Source organism: Erythrolamprus reginae, chromosome 3 (assembly GCF_031021105.1).
Source record: "Erythrolamprus reginae isolate rEryReg1 chromosome 3, rEryReg1.hap1, whole genome shotgun sequence".
Classification (NCBI taxonomy): domain Eukaryota; kingdom Metazoa; phylum Chordata; class Lepidosauria; order Squamata; family Dipsadidae; genus Erythrolamprus; species Erythrolamprus reginae.
This window is the reverse complement of record NC_091952.1, coordinates 80,194,799-80,222,523: the sequence shown is the minus strand read 5'-3', so window position 1 is coordinate 80,222,523 and position 27,725 is coordinate 80,194,799. Positions and strand designations below refer to the sequence as shown.

Genomic DNA, 27,725 nt, shown 5'->3' with positions numbered 1-27,725 from the left:
ATTTTCTGACACTTATGCTCCCATGAAAGTTTAACATAGACCATTAGTGAAATGAATCACTCCTGCATGTCAGTTCTAATGCGCTGTCATCGGATTAAGTCTCAATCCACCCACAAAGGATGAAGTTCTTCATCTCCATTGCCTAGAGCAGTGGTTCTCAACCTTTCGAATGCTGCGGCCCCTTAATACAATTTCCCATGTTGTGTTGACCCCCAACCATAAGTCTAGCTCCAATTCTCCCAACAGAGCTTTAAGCTGATTGGCAGGAAGGTCAGAAGACACCCCCCACTGTAAAAGCCTGATTGGTCAGATTGTAAAAATATTTTTATTTATTTATTTATTTATTTATTTATTTATTTATTTATTTATTTATTTATTTATTTATTTATTTATTTATTTATTTATTTATTTATTTATTTATTTATTTATTTATTTATTTATTTATTTATTTATTTATTTATTTATTTATTTATTTATTTATTTATTTTGTCCAATACACAATGAGGGTTTTAGTGGGTATATATCTATATACACATAGTAAAATACATGATGAAGGTTATAGAGGAGATACTCATAGTAAAATATATCTAATAAATAATAGAAAAGAAGGTATAGTAATAGAACATATCAATGAAAGAATAGAAGAAGAGATATAGGAATAGAAGAAAGGTATAGGAGATACTGTATAGGAGAGCAATAGGACAGGGGACGGAAGGCACTCTAGTGCACTTGTACTCGCCCTTTACTGACCTCTTAGGAATCTGGATAGGTCAACCGTAGATAATCTAAGGGTAAAGTGTTGGGGGTTTGGGGATGACACTATGGAGTCCGGTAATGAGTTCCACGCTTCGACAACTCAGTTACTGAAGTCATATTTTCTACAGTCAAGTTTGGAGCGGTTAATATTAAGTTTAAATCTGTTGTGTGCTCTTGTGTTGTTGTGGTTGAAGCTGAAGTAGCTGCCAACAGGCAGGACGTTGCAGCATATGATCTTGTGGGCAATACTTAGATCTTGTTTAAGGCGTCTTAGTTCTAAACTTTCTAGGCCCAGGATTGAAAGTCTAGTCTCATAGGGTATTCTATTTCGAGTGGAGGAGTGAAGGGCTCTTCTGGTGAAGTATCTTTGGACATTTTCAAGGGTGTTAATGTCTGAGATGCGATATGGGTTCCAAACAGATGAGCTGTATTCGAGGATGGGTCTGTTCCAAGGTGCCAGAATAGAAGTTTTAGTTCCTTAAAACATGGGAAATTTGTCTTTTCCCATGATCTTAGGCGACCCCTGTGAAATGGTCATTCGAACCCCGAAGGGGTCCCAACCCCCAGGTTGAGGACCACTGGCCTAGAGGAAAGTCTTGGTAGGCTGTGTCTGAAACCTGTGCAAACCTCCACCTCTTCTCACAAACTATTTATTCAGTATTAAATTTATTTGCTGCCCATTTCACCACCAGGTGATTTTGGGTTCAATACAATAAACTATATTGAGTTTTGTGGTCCATATCTTTCAACTGGACATATTTAGAGATATTTGTGCATACACAGAAGAGATGAACAGGACCTATCTCTGTTCTTGATAGGTGGAGCCTCTTTACAGTTTGATTACTGCTAATACTTTTGCCAATGCCGCTACGTTGAAACAAAACATGAAGCTTGCTCTCGAGGAATTCCATCAGGAAACAAGTAGCTGTGGATGTGCTCAATGCCAGGGCAACGGAACCCCATTTTTGAAAGGTAAGCTGGGACCTCTGATGATTTGTCTAATATCCATGATGAAAATGCAGTTTTGCTTTAATTCCCTTCAACTTTCTCCTTGCTTCAATCCGCTATAAGAAAGTAAGATATTTCTCTAAATGTCACAATTGTTTCACTGGCAGCCTAGCAAGATAAGAAACTTTACCACTTTGGCAAGTATAATGGAATCTTAATCATTTACATTTAAGAATGTCTCTTCCAACCCAATTAGGCATTAAACACAGCATTGCAATCTGCTTAAAAATCTCTTTCGGAAATAACTTTGCTACGTTTACTAGCACACTAGCTCTCTGGCCATTAATTAGTGTTTCTCCCATCTCTTGGAATAGGAAACGCCATCTGCAACTTGCTAAAAATGGTTATTGTGATCGTTGCAGGAGATTCTACACTGGGTTTCCAGTGGGAAGAAATCATTTCTGAATTGTGGCTAGGAACGACAAAGCTGGATTAAGGGGCAGACAGATGTTTTGTAAATATGCTGTATGGGTTGGTTGATTGATTGATTGATTAAATTTATAGGCTGCCCATCTCACTATTAAGCGACTTTGGATGACTTACTGTTCTGCCGAGCTCTCTGGTAGAATCCTCCCAAAAATGCACAGATACAATTTCAGACACACACACGTTTGAAAATTCAAAACAATGTTCTTTATACCGAAAATGCAAATAAACAGAGCACTCTTTTTGTATAGCAAAGAGCACTTGTCTCCAAACAAATTGGTAATTTGTACAAGTCCCTTATCAGTTCTGTGATACTTAGCTTGTAGCTGTGAGGCAATTCACAGTCCTTCTTCTTTCACAAAGTGAAACACACTTTGCTCTGGGTTAGTTTCAAAGCAGGGAAAAATCAACACACAAAAGGTCCAAGTCAGTAAAGCAGTCACGAAACACAACGACCAGATAATCCTCCACAATGGCCAAACCCACAGGCTGCTATTTATAGCAGCCTCACTAATTACCACAGCCCCACCCAACCACAGGTGGCCTCATTTTCTTTGATAATAATCTCTCAGTTGTTGTTGCCTATGCATCGCTCTCCGCATGCGTGGCTGTATCATTAACTCTTGTTCTGAATCCAAGGAGGAGCTAGATAATTGATCTCCTTCTGAGCTGTCTGCCACACTCTCCTCCCTGTCACTCATGTCTTCTTGGTCAGAGGAGCCTTCATCATCAGATTCCACTAGGGGCAAAACAGGCCTGCAGCATGTGGATGTCTCCCCCACATCCACAGTCCTTGGGGCAGGAGCTGGGCCAGAGCTAACCACAATACTTACAATGTCAAAAATTGTAACAACAATTTACAACAATTACAAAATTAAAGCACTGAAAACATTAGGCATTAAATGTTAAAACAATCAAAATTAACAACTTTAGAAGGAGAATGCAGATTCAAAAATCCAATGAGTAAATAGAATGAATGTGGGATCTTCTCCTATTTGACGAGCTACCTCCAGAATGAGATGCCTCAATCAGGGTCCTAGTCCAATTGGCAGAGCCAGGATTTCAGGCCCTTTTGGAAGGCCAAAAGGGTGGGGGCAGATCTATCCTTGAGGGGCATGATACTCCACAGTGTGGAAGCCATGGCAGAAAGGCTCTTCTGGATCCCACTACTACAATTCCTTGGCCACTGAGATCTGAAACATGTTCTTCCTGCTGGCACAAGTTGGGCAGGCCAATCCCATTAGATTAGTGGTTCAGTGGTTTAGTGATGCTGGAGATGGCCTCAGTGTACAGAACTGGTCAGAACCTGATGAAACCCACCTCTGATTCAACAGGTTGTGACCAGTTCTGGAGAACCAGCAGCAGAAATTTTGAGTAGTTCAGAGAACCAACAAATACCACCTCTGACTGGCTCCACCCCAATCTATTCTCTGCCTCCTGAGTCCCAGCTGATCAGGAGTAAATTGTGATTTTGCAGTAACCTTCCCCTGGAGTTGGGAGGGAATAGAGATTTTTACAGTATCCTTTCTCTGCCACGCCCACCAAGCCATGCTTACAGAACTGGTAGTAAAAAAATTGAATCCTACCACTGCTTCTACTCATAACTACACACAGGGAGAAATTTTCCCATTGATGCCTTGTGGAACATCTTGAAATTTCAAACTAATTATTTTTATTTATTTTTGATTTGATTTGATTTGATTTGATTTGATTTGATTTGATTTGATTTGATTTGATTTGATTTGTATGCCGCCCCTCTCCGTAGACTCGGGCGGCTAACAACAATAATAAAAACAGCATATAACAAATCTAATATTTAAATTACTAAAAACCCTTATTAAAAACCAAACATACACACAAACATACCATGCATAAGTTGTATAGGCCTAGGGGGAAGGTATATCTCAATTCCCCCATGCCTGATGACAGAGGTGGGTTTTAAGGAGCTTACGAAAGGCGAGGAGGGTGGGGGCAATTCTGATCTCTGTGGGGAATTGGTTCCAGAGGGCCGGAGCTGCCACAGAGAAGGCTCTTCCCCTGGGCCCCGCCACATGACATTGTTTAGTTGATGGGACCCGGAGAAGGCCTACTCTGTGGGACCTAACTGGGATTCACTGCGGCAGAAGGCAGTCCCGGAGACCTTCCATTCCTTTGTTCTTATCCTAGAACAAAGGAATGGAAACATACTACCTTTTGCCAGCTTAGCTTCTTTGTCCCTTAAGCTGAACAGCTGTGGGTCTTCAGCCTCACCCTCTCTAAGTTACAGTCTCCTTCCTACCTTCTTACCTACCTACTGGAATGACTAAGACAACTGCCCCGTTGGTTGAATTAATCTTCCACATATGGTTGCTTCCATGCACAACCTTAAGCATGGAAATATAACTGTTTAAAAATAGATGCTAAATCAGCACGTGGACCATTTCTCCTGTCTTATTTCTATTGTGCTATTCAGCAAAAGAGTTAATATTACTAATCCACAGCACTTCCTTAGCAGGTTGGAGATGTGAAGCAGCTAGGTATCCAACATTCTTTTCTATGTCAATCTATGTGTATTCCATTCTTTTCTAAATGTATCTTCGACAAGCCGAATCCTCTTTTCTTTTGATCTTTGTAGCCCACTCTACAAATACCCTGTTTCCACCATAATAACGTCTGATAATAAGCCCAATTGGGCTTTTGAGTTCATGGCAATAAGGCCAAGCACTTATTTCAGGGTTCAAAAATATATAAGACAGGGTCTTGTTTTGGGGAAAATATGGGTAGGTTAGGCCTACATTTTTCTATGAATAAGGGAGCCCACTTAGTTTTTCTTTAAAATTTTGGGTGCCTGCTTCTAAGAATGTTAGATTTTTTTTGGCTTTTTCAGGGCATGAACAGCTTTGATGATAGTGTAATATTAGTGAAAACTGGTGTGTGGAGATAGTACACTCTTGGGAAATTGAAGGAGATTCAAATCACGTTTGGGATACATGTATCTGTAGATTGACTATCCTGGCTCAAAGTGATTGGTGACATGTTATATATGAACTGATATTTATTACATAATTAGAGCTGATGTATTTCCTGTCTCTGCTTTTGGATTTCATGCCAATCATATTAATGAAATTATATCTACCCTAATATTATTGTTATGTTTTATCTAATTTAATTATTCTTAAATGTGCAGTTGAGAAGTTGAAGAGGTTGAAGGTTTTAGAAATAAAACCAGTATCATTCTGTTAGATCTATGCTGTTTCCCCCAGAAGGTTTGATAATCTCAACCATTCAATTCTTTTTTCATAACTCTAAGCAGGCAGCAATGTTAAAAACTATGACTAAAAAAATAGCTTCTTAAGTAGGTTATCCAACATCATTTGAGGTATATAAAGTTTGCTGCCTATCTGTTTCCCACAAAACTTTGAAAATATTTAACATAGCAGATGGAGAAATCATATACAATGATGAGTTCATCTTCAATTATTTCAGATGTAATTATATTTAAATTGAAATCAGATTTAAGTATTTTGTTTCCCTGACTGCAACCACTTCTGGAAGTAAGGTCTCCACTCTATCCCAGTATGACACTCAAAAAATCAAGTGCAACCCTTAACCACTAAATTCTTGCTTACCCTGTGTATAGTTTCTGGATCATTGAATATGTGGCTCGGCGACAGATAAACATTGTGTGCAATTTTATTATTATTATTGGGCTACAGGTAGGAAAAACGCATTCCATGGATTCCTTTGTTCAAGTATAATTAGATGCACAAGGGAACAAATTCCTCATGTGTCTAATCACACTTGGCCAAATAAAATATTCAGTTCAATTCAATGCCATGTCATCTGTCATATTTGAGATAACCAGAACTTTGGGCAGGACTGAAATGGTTTCCCTTCTCATCTGCACGATTAGTCCTTTCAATTGTATCTCAGTGGTCTTTGCAAGGGTCTGAAAATTGTCTGGGAAATACCTCTAATTCCACTTTTTCCTTTTAGGGACTCGTTGTGAATGCATTTGTCCTCTAGGACACGAGGGTACTGCCTGTGAAAGAACACAAAGAACAAGTAAGAGAAAACAAGTGACACTCTTCCTACCCTGCAACCAAATTTATTTCTTTTCAAAAGCAAAGTAGCTATTGATCGTAGTGTTTCAATGATGCCCACTCTAGTTGCATTGCACCTATCGTTTCTTGTGTTGCTTGTATCATTTCATTATCATCCTATTGTTCTGCCGGGCTCTCTGGTAGGAGCCTCCCGAAAATTCAAGGGTACAAATTTCAGACACACACACGTTTGAAAATTCAAAACAATGTTCTTTATCACAAAATTCAAAATAAACTAAGCACTCTTTTTGTATTGCAAAGAGCACTCGTCCCAAAACAACCGGGTAGTCTGTACAATTACCCTTAAGCAGTCATTAAGTACTTAGCTAGCAGCTGTGAAGAAACTTCACACCCCTTCTTCTTCTAACACACACACACACACACGTTGCTCTGCTTTGTTTTCCAAGGCATGAAAAAGCAATGAAGTCCAGCAACACAAGATTCCTGATGAACTGCGATCAGATATTCTTCCACAATGGCCAAACCCACATGCTGCTATTTATAGCAGCAGCCCTAATTACTGGAGCCCCACCCAAACACAAGTGGCCTCACTTATCTCCTGTAATATGTTCTTACTTTGTCTCTTCTACGCATAATTCTTCGCTTGCGTGGGTCCAAAACATCATCATCTGAATCAATGGAAGATAAGGGAGATTGACTGCCTGGGCTGTGTGCCAAGTCCCCCTCTGCCGAGTCACTCCCACCTTCTTCTTCGTCCGAGGAAACTAAACTCTGAACTGACTCTGTCGGCAATAACACAGGCCTGTGACATGTTGAAGTTTCCCCTGCATCCACCTCCACATTCCCTGGGGCAGGAGCTGGGCCAGAGCCAACCACAACACCTGTAATCCCCATATTGATATCAAATGGGTTCTAATGTAAAAAACATTAGCACATGAATATCAGGACAATGTATTAAAAATGCTAAAACGTTTGCCAGAGCAAATCCTCATTTTAGATACATATATGGGATTAAAGATTGGGATCTGGGAAGTGTTTTTAATAGGAAAGTGAACACAAGAAAAAGGGGACACAATCTGAAGTTAGTTGGGGAAAAGATCAAAAGCAACATGAGAAAATATTATTTTACTGAAAGAGTAGTAGATCCTTGGAACAAATGTCCAGCAGACGTGGTAGATAAATCCACAGTAACTGAATTTAAACACGCCTGGGTTAAACATATATCCATCCTAAGATAAAATACAGAAAATAGTATAAGGGTAGACTAGATGGACCATAAGGTCTTTTTCTGCCGTCAGACTTCTATGTTTCTATGTTTCCTTTCCTTTTCATACTGACCATCATTCTTTGGACTATGACTCGAGGACTACTTGTCCTTCCTTGTATTGAGACACTGCGTCTACCATTTTGCCAATCTTGATTTGTGGATGCCACTGCTTAAATTCTTTCCACTTGCTCCACACTCATTTATTTCAATCAAGGCAAGATGTAGTTAATAACACAAATGTTTTATTAACTACATCTTGATCCCTTGTTTTTCATGGGGGATGCGTTCCAAGACCACCCGTGAAAAACGAATTTCCGTGAAGTAGAGGAAAGATATTTTTTTATGTATTTAACAAGTATTTGGACTTTTAAAACCCACCCTTTGCATTAAACAGCCATTCTATAATGTTTCTCAGCTGGAACTACATGTGATATCCTACCAGTTTTTTAAATAGAGTAGAGTAGTACTGTAGAAGAATTTTATGAATTTTAATGGATTTAAAATTTTCAATGGATTTAAGCCCCCTTTGAAAACCTGTGAAGTAGCGAATCCGCAAAAGATGAACCGTGAAGTAGCAAGGGATTACTGTATTACATTTCCGAGTGTGTTTTTTACTCATTTTAGAAATTATTCTACTGTAGCTTATATCAAAAATTATAAAAATGATTATGGTTTCATTTACTAATCTGCATAGACCAAACCAGAATTGTGAAAATTAACACTGGTGTTCCTTATTTGATTGACCTCATAACATCACTATTTTCTTCTTCTTTCCCTTCAGATGTTCCAATAGATGGAAACTGGAGCTGCTGGTCCAGTTGGAGCACACGTAGTGGAAGACAAAAATCTAGAAGCCGGCAATGTAACAACCCACCTCCTCAAAATGGCGGCAGTCCTTGTCCAGGGCCAAGTCAGGAAACTACTTAATGATTGTGCTGAAAAGCTGTTTGGAAAGAAAACATGCAGTTATGCTGAATTTTGTTCACAAATCCAAGCAGTTGGGTGATGGAAGTTAAATGATTACTAGCTCCATCCCTTTTTCCACTATGGAAAAATGTATGAATGAAATACAATAAACATTGTAGCCGAGGTACCACATATTACCCTTTGGATTAAAAAAAATGCATACAGTTTTAAAATCTGTTTGATGAATGTTTATTATGTCAGTCATGAGAGAGCTTAAGGGTGCAGAGGTACCTTGTAATATTAAAGGTCATCATTTGCCCTTCCAGCATTAAGAAATATTGACCTTTTTCAGATAGTTAAGTAAAGCAACCTCTAGCAAGAGCATATTACTTATTTTTCTATCAATGTAACAATACAGCTTTTCTAATAGTCACTGGAGGCTATTTCTAACTGCTGAGATACCTAGGATAAATGAACGCTTAAATCTCAATCAAAGCAGCCTCATCAAATGTGAAACTTGAAAGCAATGTGACAATATATCTCATTTCCCATTTATTGCCTCAAACGTGACTGATTTAGCCAATTAGGTAGTTTTTTTTAAAAAAAAGAAAAGAAAAAAGAAAGAAAATATGGATTGTGAACTTATTTCAAATATCTCCATGACCCTCTAGTTTCTTAGCTGTGTAATAATGATATGTTTATTCATCGCATGAATTCTCCTCGCAAATTACTTTTCAGAAGTATATATTCACAAGCATTTTGGAGCTCCATATAAACACAAAATAAAACGAATGAAATTCATAAAGGTCATAGGAAAATACTTTGAATTTCTGCACAATAAAATAGATTAATTGTTACCTTGTGAATTAAGTAACCTTGCATCCGATGATCATTGTCAAAGAAAAATAGGGATCCTGATAACTACTTTGAATAGCATAGTTATTGAGATTTATTTCTTTGCTGCCCAGCAAGAAGAGAGAAATCACAACAGTCCTCTCCACTGGCTGCTTTGTTGTTTAGCACTTGCAGAAGGACAGTCTGAAAGAATCTGATTCTGGATCAACAAGCAGAAGGGATCATAAATGGCAGGCGAACAAGGACATGGAGTAAGGGTTACCGGTAATCCAAATACACTCCATTATCTGGAAGGTTTGAACAGTATCCACTTATTTTGGCTAGTTTTCATTAAGACTAAACTAATCCAGTCAGGAAGGCAGATCACTCAGAATTCAGGATTTTCTTTGCAAATGGATTTCATGTTTATCTTGGGCTCTAAATCTTCAGGCTGCATTTTTAGAGCCTGATTGCTGTGGTTAGCTCTGGGCCAGTTCCTGCTCCGAGGACTGTGGGTGTTGGTTTGGGAGAATCCTCACGTTATCAGCGACCGGTTTTGCTGCCAACAGCTTCAGACAGTGAGGATTCTGTGTCAAGGGAAGGTTCTGGGAGTGAAGCAGGATCGGATGATGAGGTAGTTACAGGCAGCCCATTAGCTAATTACCCCATTAGTGAGACATCATCATTAGACTTGGAGGAAGAGGGATTCATAGATGATCGCAGGGGCAGGTTTATGACAAGGAGGGAACAACTGCACAAGTATTATAGAAAATAAGGGACACATGTGGCTGGGGCAATTAGGCTAATTGGGGCTGCTGATAAATTGCCAGCGTCATTGAGAGCATGCATGGGGAATTATCCATTTGGTAAGAGATGAGTGCTGTTTGCTTTTCGACTGCTTCAGGATTTACAAGGACTTTTTGGATTATTTCACAGTTAAGTACAGCTTGAGGACTCTTGAAGGGGGGTGGCTGTGATGCCTTCACAGCTACCTTTATCTGCTCTGCTTTTGTTTTTGCTTTTCACAGCATTCCAGGTTCATGGTTTGTGGGAGAGCACTTTGGCAGATTAAAGTGAGTGTGTACAACATTTTTCTGTTGATAAACCAACTCTTTGTTTCCTTTACAACAGTGTGTGTGTGTTTGAATTTACACTTTGGACTTAATTGAGGCTCGTAACGTGAAGCCCGGCATAACACTGATGCGGTTTTAACTTTGAGAACTATCTCTCTGGTGCTAATAAGAATAATTTTAGGGCTGTTTTCTCCTGATTAATGGGTTTGGGAGGGGCTATGTATTTTCAGATGTCTTTCCAGTTGCTATTTCTACATGCTATATTTGGGGATAATTCAGCTGTTGATTTCAGAAACAGATTTAGGAATTTCTATGCCGGCATTCAAAATACATTATCCAAATATTGTATATATGGAGATACAGATATGAATGGGGAGTTAGGGTTTGCATTGCACTGCACACGTGTAATCTCATCACCTCCTTTGCATAGGAAATCTGCCTGCCTATCTCAGTAGATCTAATCTTTGGGTGGATCCATAGGGCCAATGCTCTGATTCTTTATCATCCAAACTTCCATTTTTAGAGGAATCAATTTCTGCTGCTAAAGGACATCCATCTGGTTTAGCCCCATCAAAATCAATGAGATCAAAATAGGCAGTTAAATGCTTAGAAGGCATGTATGTAGTTAGGTGGAATGTATGCTAATTCCTGACTTTTTTTAGACCGCAGTGGCTTAAATGCATACAACACAATTGCACCAGCTTCCATCGTAATTATTGCAGTACAGTTCCATTCATCTGCAAAATCCTCATTTGAGAGCTTAATGAACTGCATGTTTTAATCATTCTTAACATTCATTTGGGTCACTGATTAAAAACAGCACAAGGTTCCATCTGTCATCATCCTTTGCACTGCATTTCATTTCGGTGTGTCTGTTTGTAATTTTCTTTTAAAATGGAACTGCTCACTTCATCTGTTTCATAGGTTCATGTTGGTTCACTGTGTAGCACTAATCGGATCTATCACATGCGAGGAAGACAATAGCAAATGTTAGAATAACATTGTAATAAGGATGAAATTCTGGGTTGGGGTACTACTATGGTCATTATTTTGTTATTTTATGGCAATATCAACTGGTGGACTATTCTTCTCTTCCTCCCTATAAACAATAGAATATGCTATTATTTTCCTTCCTTCCTTCCTTCCTTCCTTCCTTCCTTCCTTCCTTCCTTCCTTCCTTCCTTCCTTCCTTCCTTCCTAGATTCTCAGTCATTCAGATTATTTCTCATCCAAGAGAGTTGAAGAAGTTTCTTCAATGAGAAGCAAAACGTTTTCATTTGTTTTTTGACAAATGTATCTTTTATTTTATGTACACTGAGAGCATATGCACCAATGGCAAATAAATAATTCTATTCTATTCAAAGAAAAATCAGACCTCTTGAAAAAGCACCTTTGATATTTCTTCCTTTCTCCCTCTCTCTTTCTTTCTCTCTCTTTCTCTTTCTTACACATACATGCACACATGCACATTTTGTCCCTTTAATGCAGTGATTCTCAACCTTTCTAATGCCAAGACCCCTTGGTACAGTTCCTCATGTTGTGATGACACCCAACCATAAGTCTAGTGCCAATTCTCCCAACAGAGCTTTAAGCTGATTGGCAGGAAGGTCAGAGGGACTGTAAAGGCCTGATTGATCGGATTATTAAAATATGTTGCAAGACACCAGAACAGAAGCTTTAGTTCCTAACACCATGGGAAATTTGTCTTTTCCCATGGTCTTAGGTGATCCCTGTGAAATGGTCAATCGACCCCCAAATGGGTCCTGACTCCCAGGTTGAAAACCACTGCTCTTTTGCTTGCTTTCTCTCTCTTTCTCTCTCCCCTCCTTTCTTCTCTCTCTCTTTCTCTCTCGTACACCATGCTGGCAACAGAGAGAGAGAGAGTGGAGGGCAGCTTGCTGGTCCGCGGCCCCCTGGATGAGCGGCCTCTCATGGCCCCAGTGCCGGACTCCGCTGTCGCCTCTGCCCCCGTCCGGCTCTCCAGCTAAGAGGCAGCAGCCACGTCCACCCCTTCGCCCTCCCCAGCGTCCACGGTGCCCACGCCTGGCCCTCCGCCGCCTCTGTCTCCCAGTAGAGTGCCCAACCTCTACCTGCAGTAACGGGTGGTGAGGAGCTGCGAAGGGCTGTGCTTGAAGGCCACCACGGCACCATTGTTGTTGTTGTCGCGGCGCAAAGCCACACCGTCCCAGATCACTTGCTTCTCCAGCCAGCAAAGCCAGCTGCCCAGGAAAGCCGCACGCTTTTTAAATGCACGCTTTTCAAACATGCTGCTTTCCTGGTAAGCCAGCTTTGCTGGCTGGTGCAGGGCACTGCTCACCTTAGCGATCTTAGGCAAGAAGAAGCAAGCGACCTGGGACTGCGTGACTTTGCGCCACTTCAAAAGTTTCTGTGTGGGGAGTTCCTTGGGTGAGGGGGAAAAAGGAAGGGGGGCAGGTGTGGAAATGCTGACTCCGCAGACAGGTGCAACATGCCCCAGAGCCTGGTACTGGTCCGTGGCCCAGCGGTTGTGGACCCCTGCCTTAGAGCACCAGGAAAAAATCATTAGTTTTTGACAAAAGACAGAAACTGCTACCTATATTCAAAACATGTTTGTTGAGAAACAGAGTGAGGAATTTTTAGGGTTTGTTGTTTGAATTATGGGAATGCGTTTTGTTCATAAACGCTGACCTTTTAATCTTTACAGAAATATAGCTTAGGTTGCCATTGCTTTCATACAGTGTTTTTCACATTTGACAACTTTACAAAGTTTGGACTTCAACATCCAGAATGCCTCAGCCAGCATGCTATGTGAAGAATTTTAGAAATTGAAGTCCACACATCTTAAAATTTTCAAATTTGGAAAGCACTGCATTTAATGACTGCTTTTTTATTGGTACTATAAATTATAAATGTATTGTTTTAACATTTTTGTTACTTTGAATCTTATTTTGCATATGTTAGCCACCGGGAATAAACTTTGGTCCAAAGGCAGGATAGAAAGGTAATGAATACCACATGAATATAAATGAATCAAATTATGAAATGAAAAGATAAACATGTCCATAAGTTAAGCTCACCTACTGAGGAGGACATAGAGACATGTGGTGGCTTGTCACTGTTTTATTGTTTGATTTTTCATTTACGTTTGGGGTCCGGCCTATATCTTCCCATTTGATTATTAACCAGATCTGACCTTGCTTAATTTCTGAAGCTAACAAGGTTAGGAAGGTGATGAAATTTACTTTATGAACTACAGGTACTCAAAGAAACCTCCTTTTTTACCGCCAATCACACATGCCTTCATATCTGAAGCAAAATGTCAATATACTTCCTTTCTTTTCAAAATGCATCAAGATATCTAAATGCAGCTGCTGCAGAATCCGCTTCCCAGCTACCATTTCCGATGGGTTTATTTTAGCAAATAAATTCTCTGCTTTCTGATTAGCTTTCCTCCATTTCAGAGATGCTCATCACTTTTCAAGCAGAAACTCGAAGCTGCCCAGTTGGACAAGAGGAAAGTCTCTTATGTAAATTTCCCCGTCTTTTCTAGCATAAATATGAAGCAGGATTGCTAGGAACTCGGGGGTTCATTAAGTACCTATCAGTTGCATCCGATGTTTGAAACACACACCACATCATAATGCTGAATGGCTCACTGAGCTAAAATAAATCAGGATTTTTGACAGCAGGGCAGCCCTGGGGAGCTGGGTGGGAGAGCAGAAATCCTGCAAAGAAACTTTTCAAGGATCAGTAAAGCATTTAACTCATTAGACATGTACTGGAGGTGGGCAGGGGGAAGAGCCCAAAAGACAAGGATAACCAGAAGGTTTTCCAGGGTCTTCTTTAACACATGACAGTGTTTCTAGAGCCACACTATTCTGCAGATTAATTCAGTCAAACGAAATCAATTTTGAAGGTATGTGGAAGCTTTTCCACACCTTCTGCAGCTTTCAAGAGAAAGCCTACCTCATACTTATGTGATTTTTGAAGGTCCAAAAGCCACAAAAGAGCACACCCCATTTTTGCAGTCACTATAGCATCTCCAAATCACTTGAGAACAGTTGCTGTCAGGTGCTGTTGAACACTGGCATGTCATATAAAAAGTCATGGTATGTCACAGTATCACAGATAATCCCTACTCAGTTAAAGACCTTGGTATACTAATAACAAAAGATTTAAGTGCCAAAGCCCACTGCAACAATATAGCCAAGAAGGCTTCAAGAGTTGTAAACCTAATCCTACGTAGCTTCTGCTCTGGCAATCTCACACTACTTACCAGAGCTTACAAAACTTTTGCCAGACCCATCCTCGAATACAGCTCACCTGTTTGGAACCCATATCGCATCTCAGACATTAACACCCTTGAAAATGTCCAAAGATACTTCACCAGAAGAGCCCTTCACTCCTCCACTTGAAATAGACTACCCTACGAGACTAGACTTTCAATCCTGGGCCTAGAAAATTTAGAACTAAGATGCCTTAAACAAGATCTAAGTATTGCCCACAAGATCATATGCTGCAACGTCCTGCCTGTCGGTGATTACTTCAGCTTCAACCACAATAACACAAGAGCACACAACAGATTTAAACTTAATATTAACCACTCCAAACTTGACTGTAAAAAATATGACTTCAGTAACCGAGTTGTCGAAGCGTGAAACTCATTACCGGACTCCATAGTGTCATCCCCAAACCCCCAACACTTTACCCTTAGATTATTTGCGGTTGACCTATCAAGATTCCTAAGAGGTCAGTAAGGGGCGAGTACAAGTGCACTGAAGTGCCTTCCGTCCCCTGTCCTATTGCTCTCCTTTATCTCCTATACCTTTCTTCTATTCCTATATCTCTTCTTCTATTTTTTCATTGATATGTTCTATTACTATGCCTACTTTCCTATTATTTCTTAGATATATTTTACTATGAGTATCTCCTCTATAACCTTCATCATGTATTTTACTATGTATATATAGATATATACCACTAAAACCCTCATTGCGTATTAGAATAAATAAATAAATAAATAAATAAATAAATAAATTTAAATAAAATAAAATAAAATAAAAAAAATAAAATAAATAAAATAAATAAAATAAATAAAATAAATAAAATAAATAAAATAAATAAAATAAATAAAATAAATAAAATAAAATAAAATAAAATAATAAAATAAATACAGTAATACCTCATGATACGAACTTAATTGGTGTAAGGAGGAGGTTCGTAAGACGAAAGGTTCGTAAGACGAAACATTGTTTCCCATAGGAAACAATGTAAAGTCAATTAATCCGTGCAACCAAAAAACCCCCCGCAAAAAAACAGCTTTCGGCGACTGCTGGGAAGCCGCGCGGCTGTTTTAAAAGGTGACAGCCGGCCTGGGGGGCTTCCCAGCACCCCCGAACTCCGAACCCGGGTTCGGGGGGTGCTGGGAAGCCCCCCAGGCCAGCTGCGACCTTTTAAAACAGCCGTGCGGCTTCCCAGCTGTCTCCTGAAGCCGAACGCCAAAGCCGAACTTCCGCGTTCGGCTTCAGGAGACAGCTGGGAAGCCGCGCGGCTGTTTTAAAAGGTCACAGCCGGCCTGGGGGGCTTCCCAGCACCCCCCTGAATCCGGGTTCGGGGTTCGGGGGGGTGCTGGGAAGCCCCCCAGGCCGGCTGCGACCTTTTAAAACAGCCGCATGGCTTCCCAGCTGTCTCCCGAAACCGAACGCCAAAGCCGAACTTCTGCGTTCGGCTTCGGGAGACAGCTGGGAAGCCGCGCGGATGTTTTAAAAGGTGACAGCTGGGCTGGGGGTCTTCCCAGCAACCTCCCGAACCGAACCTGGGGTTCAGAAAAATTTTGCCTCTTCTTACGAACTTTGTTCGAGTTACGAACCGGTGTTCGGGAGGCTTCTGGGAAGCCCCGCCGCCCGGCTGTCACCTTTTAAAACAGCCGCGCGGCTTCCCAGCAGTCTCCGAACGCCGGTTCGTAACTTGAAAAAAGTTCATAAGAAGAGGCAAATTTTTTCTGAACCCCGGGTTCGTATCACGAGTTGTTCGTAAGACGAGGGGTTCGTATCTTGAGGTACCACTGTAAAATAAAATAAAATAAAATAAAATAAATGTCATCTTTGACCCATGTGTTGTAGATTCACCATCACTGGCCAAGTCTGTGTGGCAGCTAGAATTGAAAACGGAACGAATGTTTTTGCTATTCAGCTAAGCATTCCAGCACTCCTGCTAGAAACGTATATAAGAAGAGATCCAATGCCCAGACATATTTCTAACGCGCAGCGCAACCTCCTGGGGATCTGTACCAATTTTTTTCCAGTGAAATGTGACTAATTGATTTATTTACGTGCATGCTTTTGCCTGGCTCAAGGAGATCACAAAAACCAAGCCAACAAAGTACCCAGGGTGGGAAAAAGCAAGGAGGATTTTCTCTCCCCCCTCCCCACATCAACCATTTTATAGAATCCCTTTTGTGCTGTTATCGTGCGCCTGCACCTTGAAAATAGAAGATGCTGGGCTGGCTTCCATTATCCACATCTCCTGCTTTTGCTAATCAAGCTATTTCTTCCTATCCCTAACACCCATCTGATTCTGATACTTTTCCAGCATTGCATTTGAACCAAGTCACCACCAACCTATTAAATGAATCAGGAAGGTAGTAAGATCCTGCAGGTCATATTCATTGCCGAAAAAGCAAGAAAGCACGGTAGATATGGATATCTTTGTGTGCATGTGTGCACACTTCTACACATACGTACACATATATGCATAGAGTAATGTATAGTGTATGTTGTGGTTGGCTCTGGGTGTGTGTATGTACACTATGTACAGTACTGTAAATTGCGTAGTATTATATAGTACTCTTCAGTGAAGGTCACTGACACTACTGGTGCATCCCTGGAGGCCGACAAAGGCATGCGGATGGGTGCTAGATTTGGGTTCTGCGCATGCGCTGGAAGAGAAATCTCACGTGAGGACACCTGTGCAAGCGGGATTTCGGCAATTTTTGCAGATATTTTTGCTTCCACGCATGCGCAGAAGCAAACAATCGGCAAAAATTTCACATTTTTATCATTATTATTATTATTATTATTATTATTATTATTATTATTATTATGTCAATACAACGAGATCACTATGTTGGATTTCGTATTTCATCACCAGTTTGGCATTTCCCAAGCACCTAGGACTGTGTGATGTAGCAGCGAATTATGTGTGACGATCCCAGTAAAGTGGCCTTTTGCAATTGACAGATGGAGATTTTGTCAATTACGATGGTTTTCAAATGTCTGCTGAGATATTTTGGCACTGCACCCAGCGTGCCAAGTACCACTGGGACCATTTTCACTGGCTTATGCCAGAGTCGTTGCAGCTCAATTTTTAGATCTTCATATTTCACTCCTTCTCCTTCTCCTTCTCCTTCTCCTTCTCCTCCTCCTCCTCCTCATTATTATTATTATTATTATTATTATTATTATTATTATTATTTAGATTTGTATGCCACCCTTCTTCGAAGACACGCATTGGGAACGTGCAGCTGGGTGCGCATCCCGATTTTTCCAACTGGGACCGTGCACCGGTCCATCCATGCAGCAGGCCACTACTGATACTGTTTTATTTTATTTATTTATTTATTTATTTATTTATTTATTTATTTATTTATTTATTTATTTATTTATTTATTTATTTATTTATTTATTTATTTATTTATTTATTTATTTATTTATTTATTTATTTATTTATTTATTTATTTATTTATTTATTTATTTATTTATTTATTTATTTATTTTGTCCAATGCACAATAATACACAATGAAGGTTATAGAGGATATAGTAGAGAAGAAATACGAGATATAGGAGAAACTATAGGACAGGGGACGGAAGGCACTCTAGTGCGCTTATGTACGCCCCTTAAACTGTGCGGCATAATGTGTGCATATTACTGTACAAACTGTATAGTACAGAGAGCATGTACACCCACATGCAAACAGTATAAGCTTCTCTTCATGGGAGGATAAAGTTCCTTTATTACAAAGACACAGTCTGGTAGTGTGCACTGTCTCTCCCCACCCACCCCCACCCTCTGTTTGTGTGCTTGTGTATCCCTATTATGAGCTTTTAATTTAGGCCAGCAAATGACTGGAGCTTTATCTCGCTGGGTATGGCTTACACGCTGAGCCCTTCAGCGCTGCTTATATTACTTTCTTTGACTACCACAGTAACTGTGTAATTGCTCATAATCTTTTACAGGCCTGACAGGCAAGATTCCTCCCTCCTCCTCCTCTCCGTCCAGCTTCTTTTTCTTCTTTTTCCTTTTCACTTCAGCTCCCTTGCACAAACTCTCCTTTTTTCCCCATTGTTGTGCATGAAGTGGGGGAGCCTGGGGCTCATGGTGGTAGCTTTTCTGTGACATTTGAAGAGCACCTCAAAAGCAAAAGTATTTTGCTGGCACGTGCTACTTAGACAAAGTAGACAGATTGGGTGAATGTTTCCTTGCCTTTATAGGGGTGTCAGGTCTTGCTCTGTTTTCGGGAAAATAAAGGAACTAAATCCCACTGAATGAATTTAAGATCCTGGTTGGGCTGATTTCTGGTTGTTTGGCTTTGCAGGCCATGTCAATGGCATCATCGTATTTTTCTTTGTTTTTGTTTTCAACCAGTGCCAATTACTTTATTTTTAAAAAATGTTGTCAGGTTATACTGTGCTTAGAGAAATGGCTGAATAAATATCTATGGGCAAACAGATTTGGTATTTCTATTAAAATTCTAATTTTGCATTTTGCACTTGGTACATATTTTTGAAATTTATATTCGCTTAGATGCACATTTGTATTTTCTCTCAAACCACACGTCATGAAATAAAACTCAGTTCCTGAATTAATTAGTTTTAATGCTTGTCAACAGATTCCAAAAGTGCAAATACAGCAAGAGCTCTGGGTTAAAACCCAGAGTCCTGAACGTGACAGAGAACTCAAATTAACAATCTCCTGCTTAGTCCCAAACCATGGAATGGAATGGAACAGAATGGAACGGAACAGAACAGAATAGAATAGAATATAGCAATCATTGACCCATTATTTGAGGGGCCAAAGTGATGTATCATGACTTTTTTCCCTTCACTAAACCAGAGGTGGGCGTGACTAGCGCATGATGCATCTGGCACCCTGAATCAGTTTATATATTCCTGAAACCATTCTTCATACTTGTTGTGGTTAGCTCTGGCCCAGCTCCTGCCCCAAGGAATGTGCAGGTGGATGTGGGGGAGACATCCACATGCCGCAGGCCTGTTTTGCTCCCAATGGAATCTGCCGATGAAGCCTCTTCCGACCAAGGAAGCGTGAGTGACAGGGAAGAGGGGAGTTTGGCAGACAGCCCAGGAGCAGATCAATCCTCTGTATCATCCTTGGATTCTGAACAAGAATTAATGACACATCCACGCATGCATAGAGTGATGCATAGGAGACAACAACTGAAGGATTATTACAAGAGAAAATGAGGTCACCTGTGGTTGGATGGGGCTCCAGTAATTAGGGCTGCTGCTATAAATAGCAGCGTGTGGGTTTGGCTGTTGTGAAAGTGTATCTGATCGCAGTTCTTCAGGAATCCCGTGTTGCTGTTTTCTGGACTTTGTTTGTTGATTTTTCACGCCTTTGAAACCAAAGCAGAGCAACGTGTGTGTGTGTGTCTCACTTCATTGGAAGAAGAAGGGGTGTGAAGTTTCTTCACAGCTGCTAGCTAAGTAATTAGTGACTGCTTAAGGGAAATTGTACAGACTATCCAGTTGTTTTGGGACAAGTGCTCTTTGCAATGCAAAAAGAGTGCTTAGTTTATTTTGACTTTTGTGATAAAGAACATTGTTTTGAATTTTCAAATGTGTGTGCCTGAAATTTGTACCCTTGAATTTTCGGGAGGCTCCTACCAGAGAGCCCAGGAGAACACTACTCATCTTTGTTGCTCTTCTCTGCATCCTGTTTAGAGTCTCTCTCTCTCTCTCTCTCTCTCTCTCTCTCTCTCTCTCTCTCTCTCTCTCTCTCTCTCTCTCTCTCTTTATATATATATATATATATATATATATATACATACATACATACATACATACATACATACATACATACATACATACATATATTCCAATTAAGGCTCAGACACAGGGTTTTGAAATGAAATAGTCTATTGTACAATCAGGTTTGTTGAAAAATACAAATTAGAACAAAGGAATGTCCTTCGGCTGCCAAAATTCAAAGCAAGTGGCAGAGCTGATAAGCAAAGTTTCAAAACAAGATTCCAAAGCAAAATTACTCACAGACTTCTTAACACTGTATTGTTTAGAACTGCAGAAATATATGTTTGTACAGAAGGCAAAAACTCTTAATGTGCTCTTTTCCTTCGAAGGATCAAACATTGATTTTCTGCAAAGGGAACTTCCCAATCTCTTTCATACACCCTGGGATTATAGACTGCAGACAGCTGTACTCAAGTCCTCCTTCTGAGTCTGTGTAACTGCTCTTGCTTCCTCCGCATCCTTCTCACTCTTGCATCCAGAATAGGGTCCCTCACCTCCTCTTCATCATCAGACCCAGGCAAAGCCTCAGTTGGGGGTTCTATAGTCCCTGCAGGATCCTCACACTCTATCTCTCCCTCCTCCTCACTGTCCAACTCCTCTGACAGCCACACAGGCCGACCATGTCCAGATGGACCTGGTTCATCTGGCTTGAAGTCTGTTATCAAAGGACCTGGCTGTGATCCCACCACAACAAATATGATATTAAAATATAATAAAATATAGTATAAAATATAATATGCAATATAGTATGATATTTAGACTATAGAAAGAGTATAGAGAAGAGCAACAAAGATAATTAGAGAACTGAAGGATAAAAAATAAGAATGGTTGCAGGAATTGGGTATATCTAGCCTAATTAAAAAAATGACTAGGGGTAATATGATAGCAATGTTCCAATATTTAAGGGATAGCCTCAACCTATTCTCCAAAGTTCGTGGAGACAAGAAGTAATGGATGAAAACTAATCAAGGAGAGAACCACTCTAGTACTATGGAGAAATTTCCTAACAAAACAATTATTCAGTGAAACATTAGGCCTCCAGAAGTTTGCCACAGCCCAGGTGCCTCTTCCATCATCAGTTGTTGAAATAAGCAGCGGCTTTGGCTGCCGCCGTGCCTGCTTCGCTTTCCGGTCCCTCTCCTTCCCTTGCTTGGCGCTACTGCTGGGGTGCTCCCAGGGTAAGCTCCGTGTGTGTGTGTATGTAGGGGGGCATGGACCGTTTGGCGATAAGGTAGAAGCAACCACGGTGTTGGGGAAAGAGAGGCTTCTTTGCCAGCCTCCCAATTTTAAAGGATTTGTGAGAGTGGATAAGTAGTGGATATGCCCCCACCCTCCTTGCCTTTCGTAAACTTCTTAAAACCCATCTCTGACGTCAGGCATGGGGGGACTGAGACATCTCCCCTTGCCTATGTAATTTTATGTATGGAATGTTTGTGTGTATGCTTTTATATAAGGGTTTTTAAAGGTTTTTAATGTAAAATTGTTATTTTAGATTTTAATATTAGATTTGTTATTGTATATTGTTTTTGTCACTGCTGTGAGCCGCCCCGAGTCTGCGGAGAGGGGCGGCATACAAATCTAATAAATAATAATAATGATGATGATGATGTAACTGAGGGCATGGGCATGAGTGACATCAAGTTGGCCATGTCTACTCAGTCACATGGCCATCAAACCATGCCCAAAAAATAAGCCATGGCCACATAGTGATAGTAAAAAAAAAAATGGAACCCACCCCTGTTTCCTAAGTCCCAATAGATGGCAACATTTAAGGGATATATATGTCTGCTCTATAACCTGGGTCAGTGAAGTTTCCAAGGCAATCACCAGCATCTTAAATTGCACTCAAAATGAAAGTGGTAGCCAATGCAGGTCACCACAATAAGGGAGTAGTATGGGTAAACCAAGAGGTGCTTAAAAATATTACATGTGTCTTCTTAAACAGTGGCTGTAAATACCATATTGTTAGGATATATAAATGAGCCGGGGTGGCACAGCAGGTAGAGTGCTGTACTGCAGGCCACTGAAGCTGACTGTAGATCTGAAGGTCAGCGGTTCAAATCTCATCACCGGCTCAAGGTTGACTCAGCCTTCCATCCTTCTGAGGTGGGTAAAATGAGGACCCGGATTGTGGGGGCAATAGCCTAGCTCTGTTAAAAAGTGCTATTGCTAACATGTTGTAAGCCGCCCTGAGTCTAAGGAGAAGGGCGGCATAAAAATCGAATAAATAAATAAATAAATAAATGAATGAATGAATGAATGAATGAATGAATGAATGAATAAAATAAAATAAAATAATAAAATAAAATAATAAAATAAAACAAAACAAAACAAAACAAAATAATAAAATAAAATAAAATAAACAAACAAATAAATAAACAGGCTTAAGAATAAAGCAATCCATTACCTCCCATTTCTATGACCTGCATATTGCCTCATAATATCGCCCCTAATTGTAAATCAGGGAATAACCAAGCCTCCTTAGATATATTTAACTCCGAATTTTATCCAGGATAATATATTAAGTGGAATTTATTTGGGAAGCTTAAATATGGACACTTGTTTAAAATCAGAATTTTGAAACAATTGCAAAAACTCAGGCTTGAAAGAAGACAATATTTTGAGGTTGGGAGCTGATCCAGGAGTGCAAACATGGCACAAAAACATCAGCAACTCTTTGTTGCTGTTCTTTTTGTCATCTGTAAACTGCTCTATGATCCTTTCCAAGCCAAAATGCTGTGTTTGCTGCTTCTATTGTTTTAATCCTCCCCCCTCCCTTAAACTGGCCTTGTAAGCCACTTAGAATTGGTTACGAGTAAAACAACGTATAAGCTGGGGGAATTAAGAAATCAAATAAACATAGCTAGAGTTAAGATGGATTGTTTCATATTTTTTTGTGAAAGCATACATACTTTTTAAAAAAAATCAGGAATAGCAAAAAACATTGACCCATCGTTATCATTTTCAAAGCGTTATGCAGTTTTCCGTCTCTAAAGACAGATCAAACATTGTAGTTGGTTCAGTCTGAAGAAAATTGCTTTCATCAACTACAACAGTTGGGGGAAAAAAACAACACAGGGGGAAGGAGTAACATTTACAGAAAGGTCACATGAGGCATTGTTTTAATCCTCCAGGGTGTAAAGCAGTATTAAATCAGGTTGGTGGAGCTACAAGAAACTTGAAATGTCCATCACGGCTCTGCTGTAAAGTGTATATCTCCAACCTGCTGCTATTAAAAAGCATTTCATTTGTTCAAGTCAAGAGAGCCTTCTCATATCCTGCTTTCGTTCTCTCCAGCCAGCTTAATCAAATATGGAAGCAGCACTGTTGCCACTAAAGGATTATTTTCCTTTATTGCTCAGGGCGAGATTGAATCATTGTGCTTCAATCACGATCTCTGGAGGAATGTAATTATCTGAGGCCCAAATCTCTGCAGGCAATGTATTTATTTTGTGCCAATGCTGGGTCCACCCAAATAAACCCCACCCAGAAGACGGTGTGTGCCTCGGTAACAAAACCCTGTCTATGTCCTCCATTTGTGCTGCAGTGGAGCATGACAAACAGCTTCCCCCTTGACTTTTTGGGAGAGAGAGGGGGGCGGGAAAAGAAGAGGCGTGCCCGAAAGTTTCATGCATGGCAAGTCCAAGGTTGATTTTTGCCCTTCGCTTTGTCCTTTAATTAATATAGCCTTGCCACCTAAGTTATTAGAACTGTAGCCTTTGCCTGTTAAAGCTGGCTCACTCAGATGCATCTTGGTTGATATTTACTAGGTCTGCCTCTGTCTATGTTCACCTAGGCCCACAGTTCATTAGGAATGTGTTATTGTTGGACTCCCCACCACAGTCTTTCAATTTAGCTCAGTCCTGTGCATATTCTTACCCTGAGATTTATGCTCTGCAGCCACAAAAGAGGTCTTAAATCAACCAGACTGTTAACATCTCCAGTTCTGGGATTCTTGGAGATAAAACGCTGGTGTACTAATAGATGATTCATAGCTAGTCTTAAACAGAAAATAGCCTCATTTGTGCAGCTCTGTCCTCCACGGAAAAGGCTGTGTGTGTGGCTATGAGTCCTTTATCCATCATCCGGTTATGCAAAGATTATATCAAGCTGGAATTTAGAGACTTTGAAGTTTACATTGGCACAACTGAACAGAATTCACCAAAACAAATAAAACACTATTTATCTTTCTTGAATCCATTATCTCTTTCCCCCACCACCACCACTATTTGCTCGATGACTTAGAAACATGGCATTAAAAAAATGCCCTCTAATATATAATCAAAAGATTACATATTACATGCAGAGAAGAGCAATGAATTAGGAGACTAGAGGCTAAAATATATTGAGAATGGTTACTGGAATTGGATATGTTTTCAGAGTGGGGCGTCTTACAAATCTAAATAATAATAATAATAATAATAATAATAATAATAATAATAATAATAATGTAACTGAGGGCATGGGCATGAGTGACATCAAATTGGCCATGCCTACTCAGTCACATGACCATCAAACCATGCCCAAAAAATAAGCCATGGCCACATAGTGATAGTTAAAAAAAATGGAACCCACCCCTGTTTCCTAAGTCCCAATAGATGGCAACTTTTAAGGCACGTATATGTCTGCTCTATAACCGGGCCAGTGAAGTTTCCAAGGCAATCACCAGCATCTTAAATTGCACTCAAAAAGAAAGTGGTAGCCAATGCAGGTCACCACAATAAGGGAGTAGTATGGGTAAACCAAGAGGCGCTTAAAAATATTACATGTGTCTTTTTAAACAGTGGCTGTAAATACCATATTGTTAGGATATATAAATGAGCCGGGGTGGCGCAGCAGGTAGAGTGCTGTACTGCAGGCCACTGAAGCTGACTGTAGATCTGAAGGTCAGCGGTTCAAATCTCATCACCGGCTCAAGGTTGACTCAGCCTTCCATCCTTCCGAGGTGAGTAAAATGAAGACCCGGATTGTGGGGGCAATATGCTGGCTCTGTTAAGAAGTGCTATTGCTAACATGTTGTAGATTTGCTTACAAATCTAAATAATAATAATAATAATAATAATAATAATAATAATAATAATAGTAGTAGTAGTAGTAGTAGTAGTAGTAGTAGTAGTAGTAGTAATAATAATTCTAATCTAATGAAAGTGGGACTGTGAGTGACATGATAGCAATGTTCCAAAAAGGGGCTGCCACAAATAAGAGTTGAGTCAACCTATTCTCCAAGGCAGGACAAGAAAGAATGGATGAAAACTAATCAAGGAGAGAAACAACCTAGAACTAAGGAGAAATTTCCTGACAGTCAGAATGGTTAATCAGTGGAACAGCTTGCCTCCAGAAGTTGTGAATGCCCCAACACTGGAAGTTTTAAAGCAGATGTTGGATAACCATTTGTCTGAAGTAGTGTAGGGTTTCCTGCCTAAGCAGGGGGTTGGACTAGAAGACCTCCAAGGTCCCTTCCAACTCTGTTGTTGTTGTTGTTGTTTGTTTGTTTGTTGTTATTATTATTATTATTATTATTATTATTATTATTATTATTATTATTATAAAATTAAATGGTGCAGGTACAGAATGAATGGAATGTCAAAATACTTATTTTGATAATTTGTCAATGGAACAACTTGCTTTCAGAAATTGTGAGTACACCAACCCTGGAGGTTTTTAAGAAGTGATTGGACAACCATCTGAAATGATATAGGGCACGTGGAGCCATATCAGTGGGCACACAAGTTGGGGCTTGGCATGCATGCGCGTGCCAGCCAGATGATTTTTGGGGCTTTTGGGCCTACTGGGAGTTGGGAAACAGGCTATTTCCAGCTTCCAGAGGAGGTGGGGAAGGGCCATTTTGTGCTCTCCCTAGGTGTTCTGTCGGGCTCTCTGGTAGAATCCTCCCAAAAATTCACAGGTACAAATTTCAGACACACACATGTTTGAAAATTCAAAACAATGTTCTTTATAATGAAAAGTCACTTAAACTAAGCCCTCTTTTGGTATAGCAAAGAGCACTCATCTCCAAACAAACTGGTAATTTATACAAGTCCCTTATCAGTTCTGAGATACTTAGCTTGCAGCTGTGAGGCAATTCACAGTCCTTCTTTCACAAAGTGAAACACACTTTGCTCTGGTTTAGTTTCAAAGCGGGAAAAATCAGCACACAAAAAGTCAAAGTCAGTAAAGCAGTCAGGAAACACAACGATCAGATAATCCTCCACAACGGCCAAACCCACAGGCTGCTATTTATAGCAGCCTCACTAATTACCACAGCCCCGCCCAACCACAGGTGGCCTCATTTTCTTTGATAATAATCTTTCAGTTGTTGCCTATGCATCACTCTCAGCATGCGTGGCTGTATCAATAACTCTTGTTCTGAATCCAAGGAGGAGCTAGATAATTGATCTCCTTCTGAGCTGTCTGCCACACTCTCCTCCTCCCTGTCACTCATGTCTTCTTGGTCAGAGGAGCCTTCATCATCAGATTCCACTGGGGCCAAAACAGGCCTGCAGCATGTGGATGTCTCCCCTCACATCCACAGTCCTTGGGGCTGGAGCTGGGCCAGAACTAACCACAACACTAGGCTCCTAGAAAAGCTCTGGAGCTTGGGGAGAGAAAAAAAGTGGGACTTATAGTCCAACTGGAAGTTGGCAAATGGGCCATTTTCTGCCTCTGGAGGCCTCCAGGCGGGAGCGGGAGGCTGTTTTTGCCCTTTCCTGAATCCCATAAAGGCTCTGAAGCCTAGGAAGGGTGAAAAACAGGTGTGCCATCATGTGCCGGGAGCAGGTCACATACACATGGGGGAGGCGCATGGAATTATGGGTGTGGGCACGCATGACCCCCTGTGCTCCCCCCCTTTTGGCACATGAACCAAAAAAGGTTCACCTATCACTGATATAGGGCTTCCTACCTGAGCAGAGGGTTGGAGTAGAAGACCTCCAAGGCCCTTTCCAACTCTGTTTTTCTCTATTCTCTAGATCAGTGTTTCCCAAACTTGGCAACTTAAAGATATTTGGACTTCAACTCCCAGAATTCCCCAGCCAGCGAATGCTGGCTGGGGAATTCTGGGAGTTAAAGTCCAAGTATCTTCAAGTTGCCAAGGTTGGGAAACACTGCTCTAGATAAGTGTGCAAACTCATTTTTTATAATTGATTCTCTACTTAATTTATGGATCGCAGACTGGGTGTTTAAGATGGTGTTCTCAAGGTTGCCTGTGGAAGACCATTCTGCCCATCAGATTTTATTTAAGTATGGATTATGCTCAGTGTGCTACATTATATCCTATTGTTATTTTATATTGAATTTTGGCCTTTGGAGCTCCGTGGAATGATCTATGGCGAAGCTGATATGAGACATGAACGGTGGCTAGTGGGGCTTGAAATTAGAACCACTCCC

The 27,725-nt window shown here is 40.4% G+C and overlaps 1 protein-coding gene and 1 long non-coding RNA gene across 2 annotated transcripts in view; both read left to right on the top strand.

The window, feature by feature from the left end:
• Nucleotides 1-8,639, top strand: part of C8B (complement C8 beta chain) — a 46,597-nt gene extending 37,958 nt beyond the window's left edge. The window contains exons 10-12 of the mRNA XM_070745993.1: nt 1,575-1,728; nt 6,166-6,234; nt 8,282-8,639. Coding sequence (XP_070602094.1) covers nt 1,575-1,728; nt 6,166-6,234; nt 8,282-8,427 — 369 coding nt within the window. The 3' untranslated portion in view covers nt 8,428-8,639. The remainder of the gene's footprint in view (nt 1-1,574; nt 1,729-6,165; nt 6,235-8,281) is intronic.
• Nucleotides 8,640-8,936: 297 nt separating this feature from the next.
• On the top strand, nt 8,937-20,148 carry LOC139164196 (uncharacterized). Its single transcript, XR_011558587.1, has 3 exons — nt 8,937-9,525; nt 10,269-10,313; nt 19,181-20,148. It is a non-coding gene; the product is annotated as an uncharacterized lncRNA (long non-coding RNA).
• Nucleotides 20,149-27,725: the final 7,577 nt, after the last annotated feature.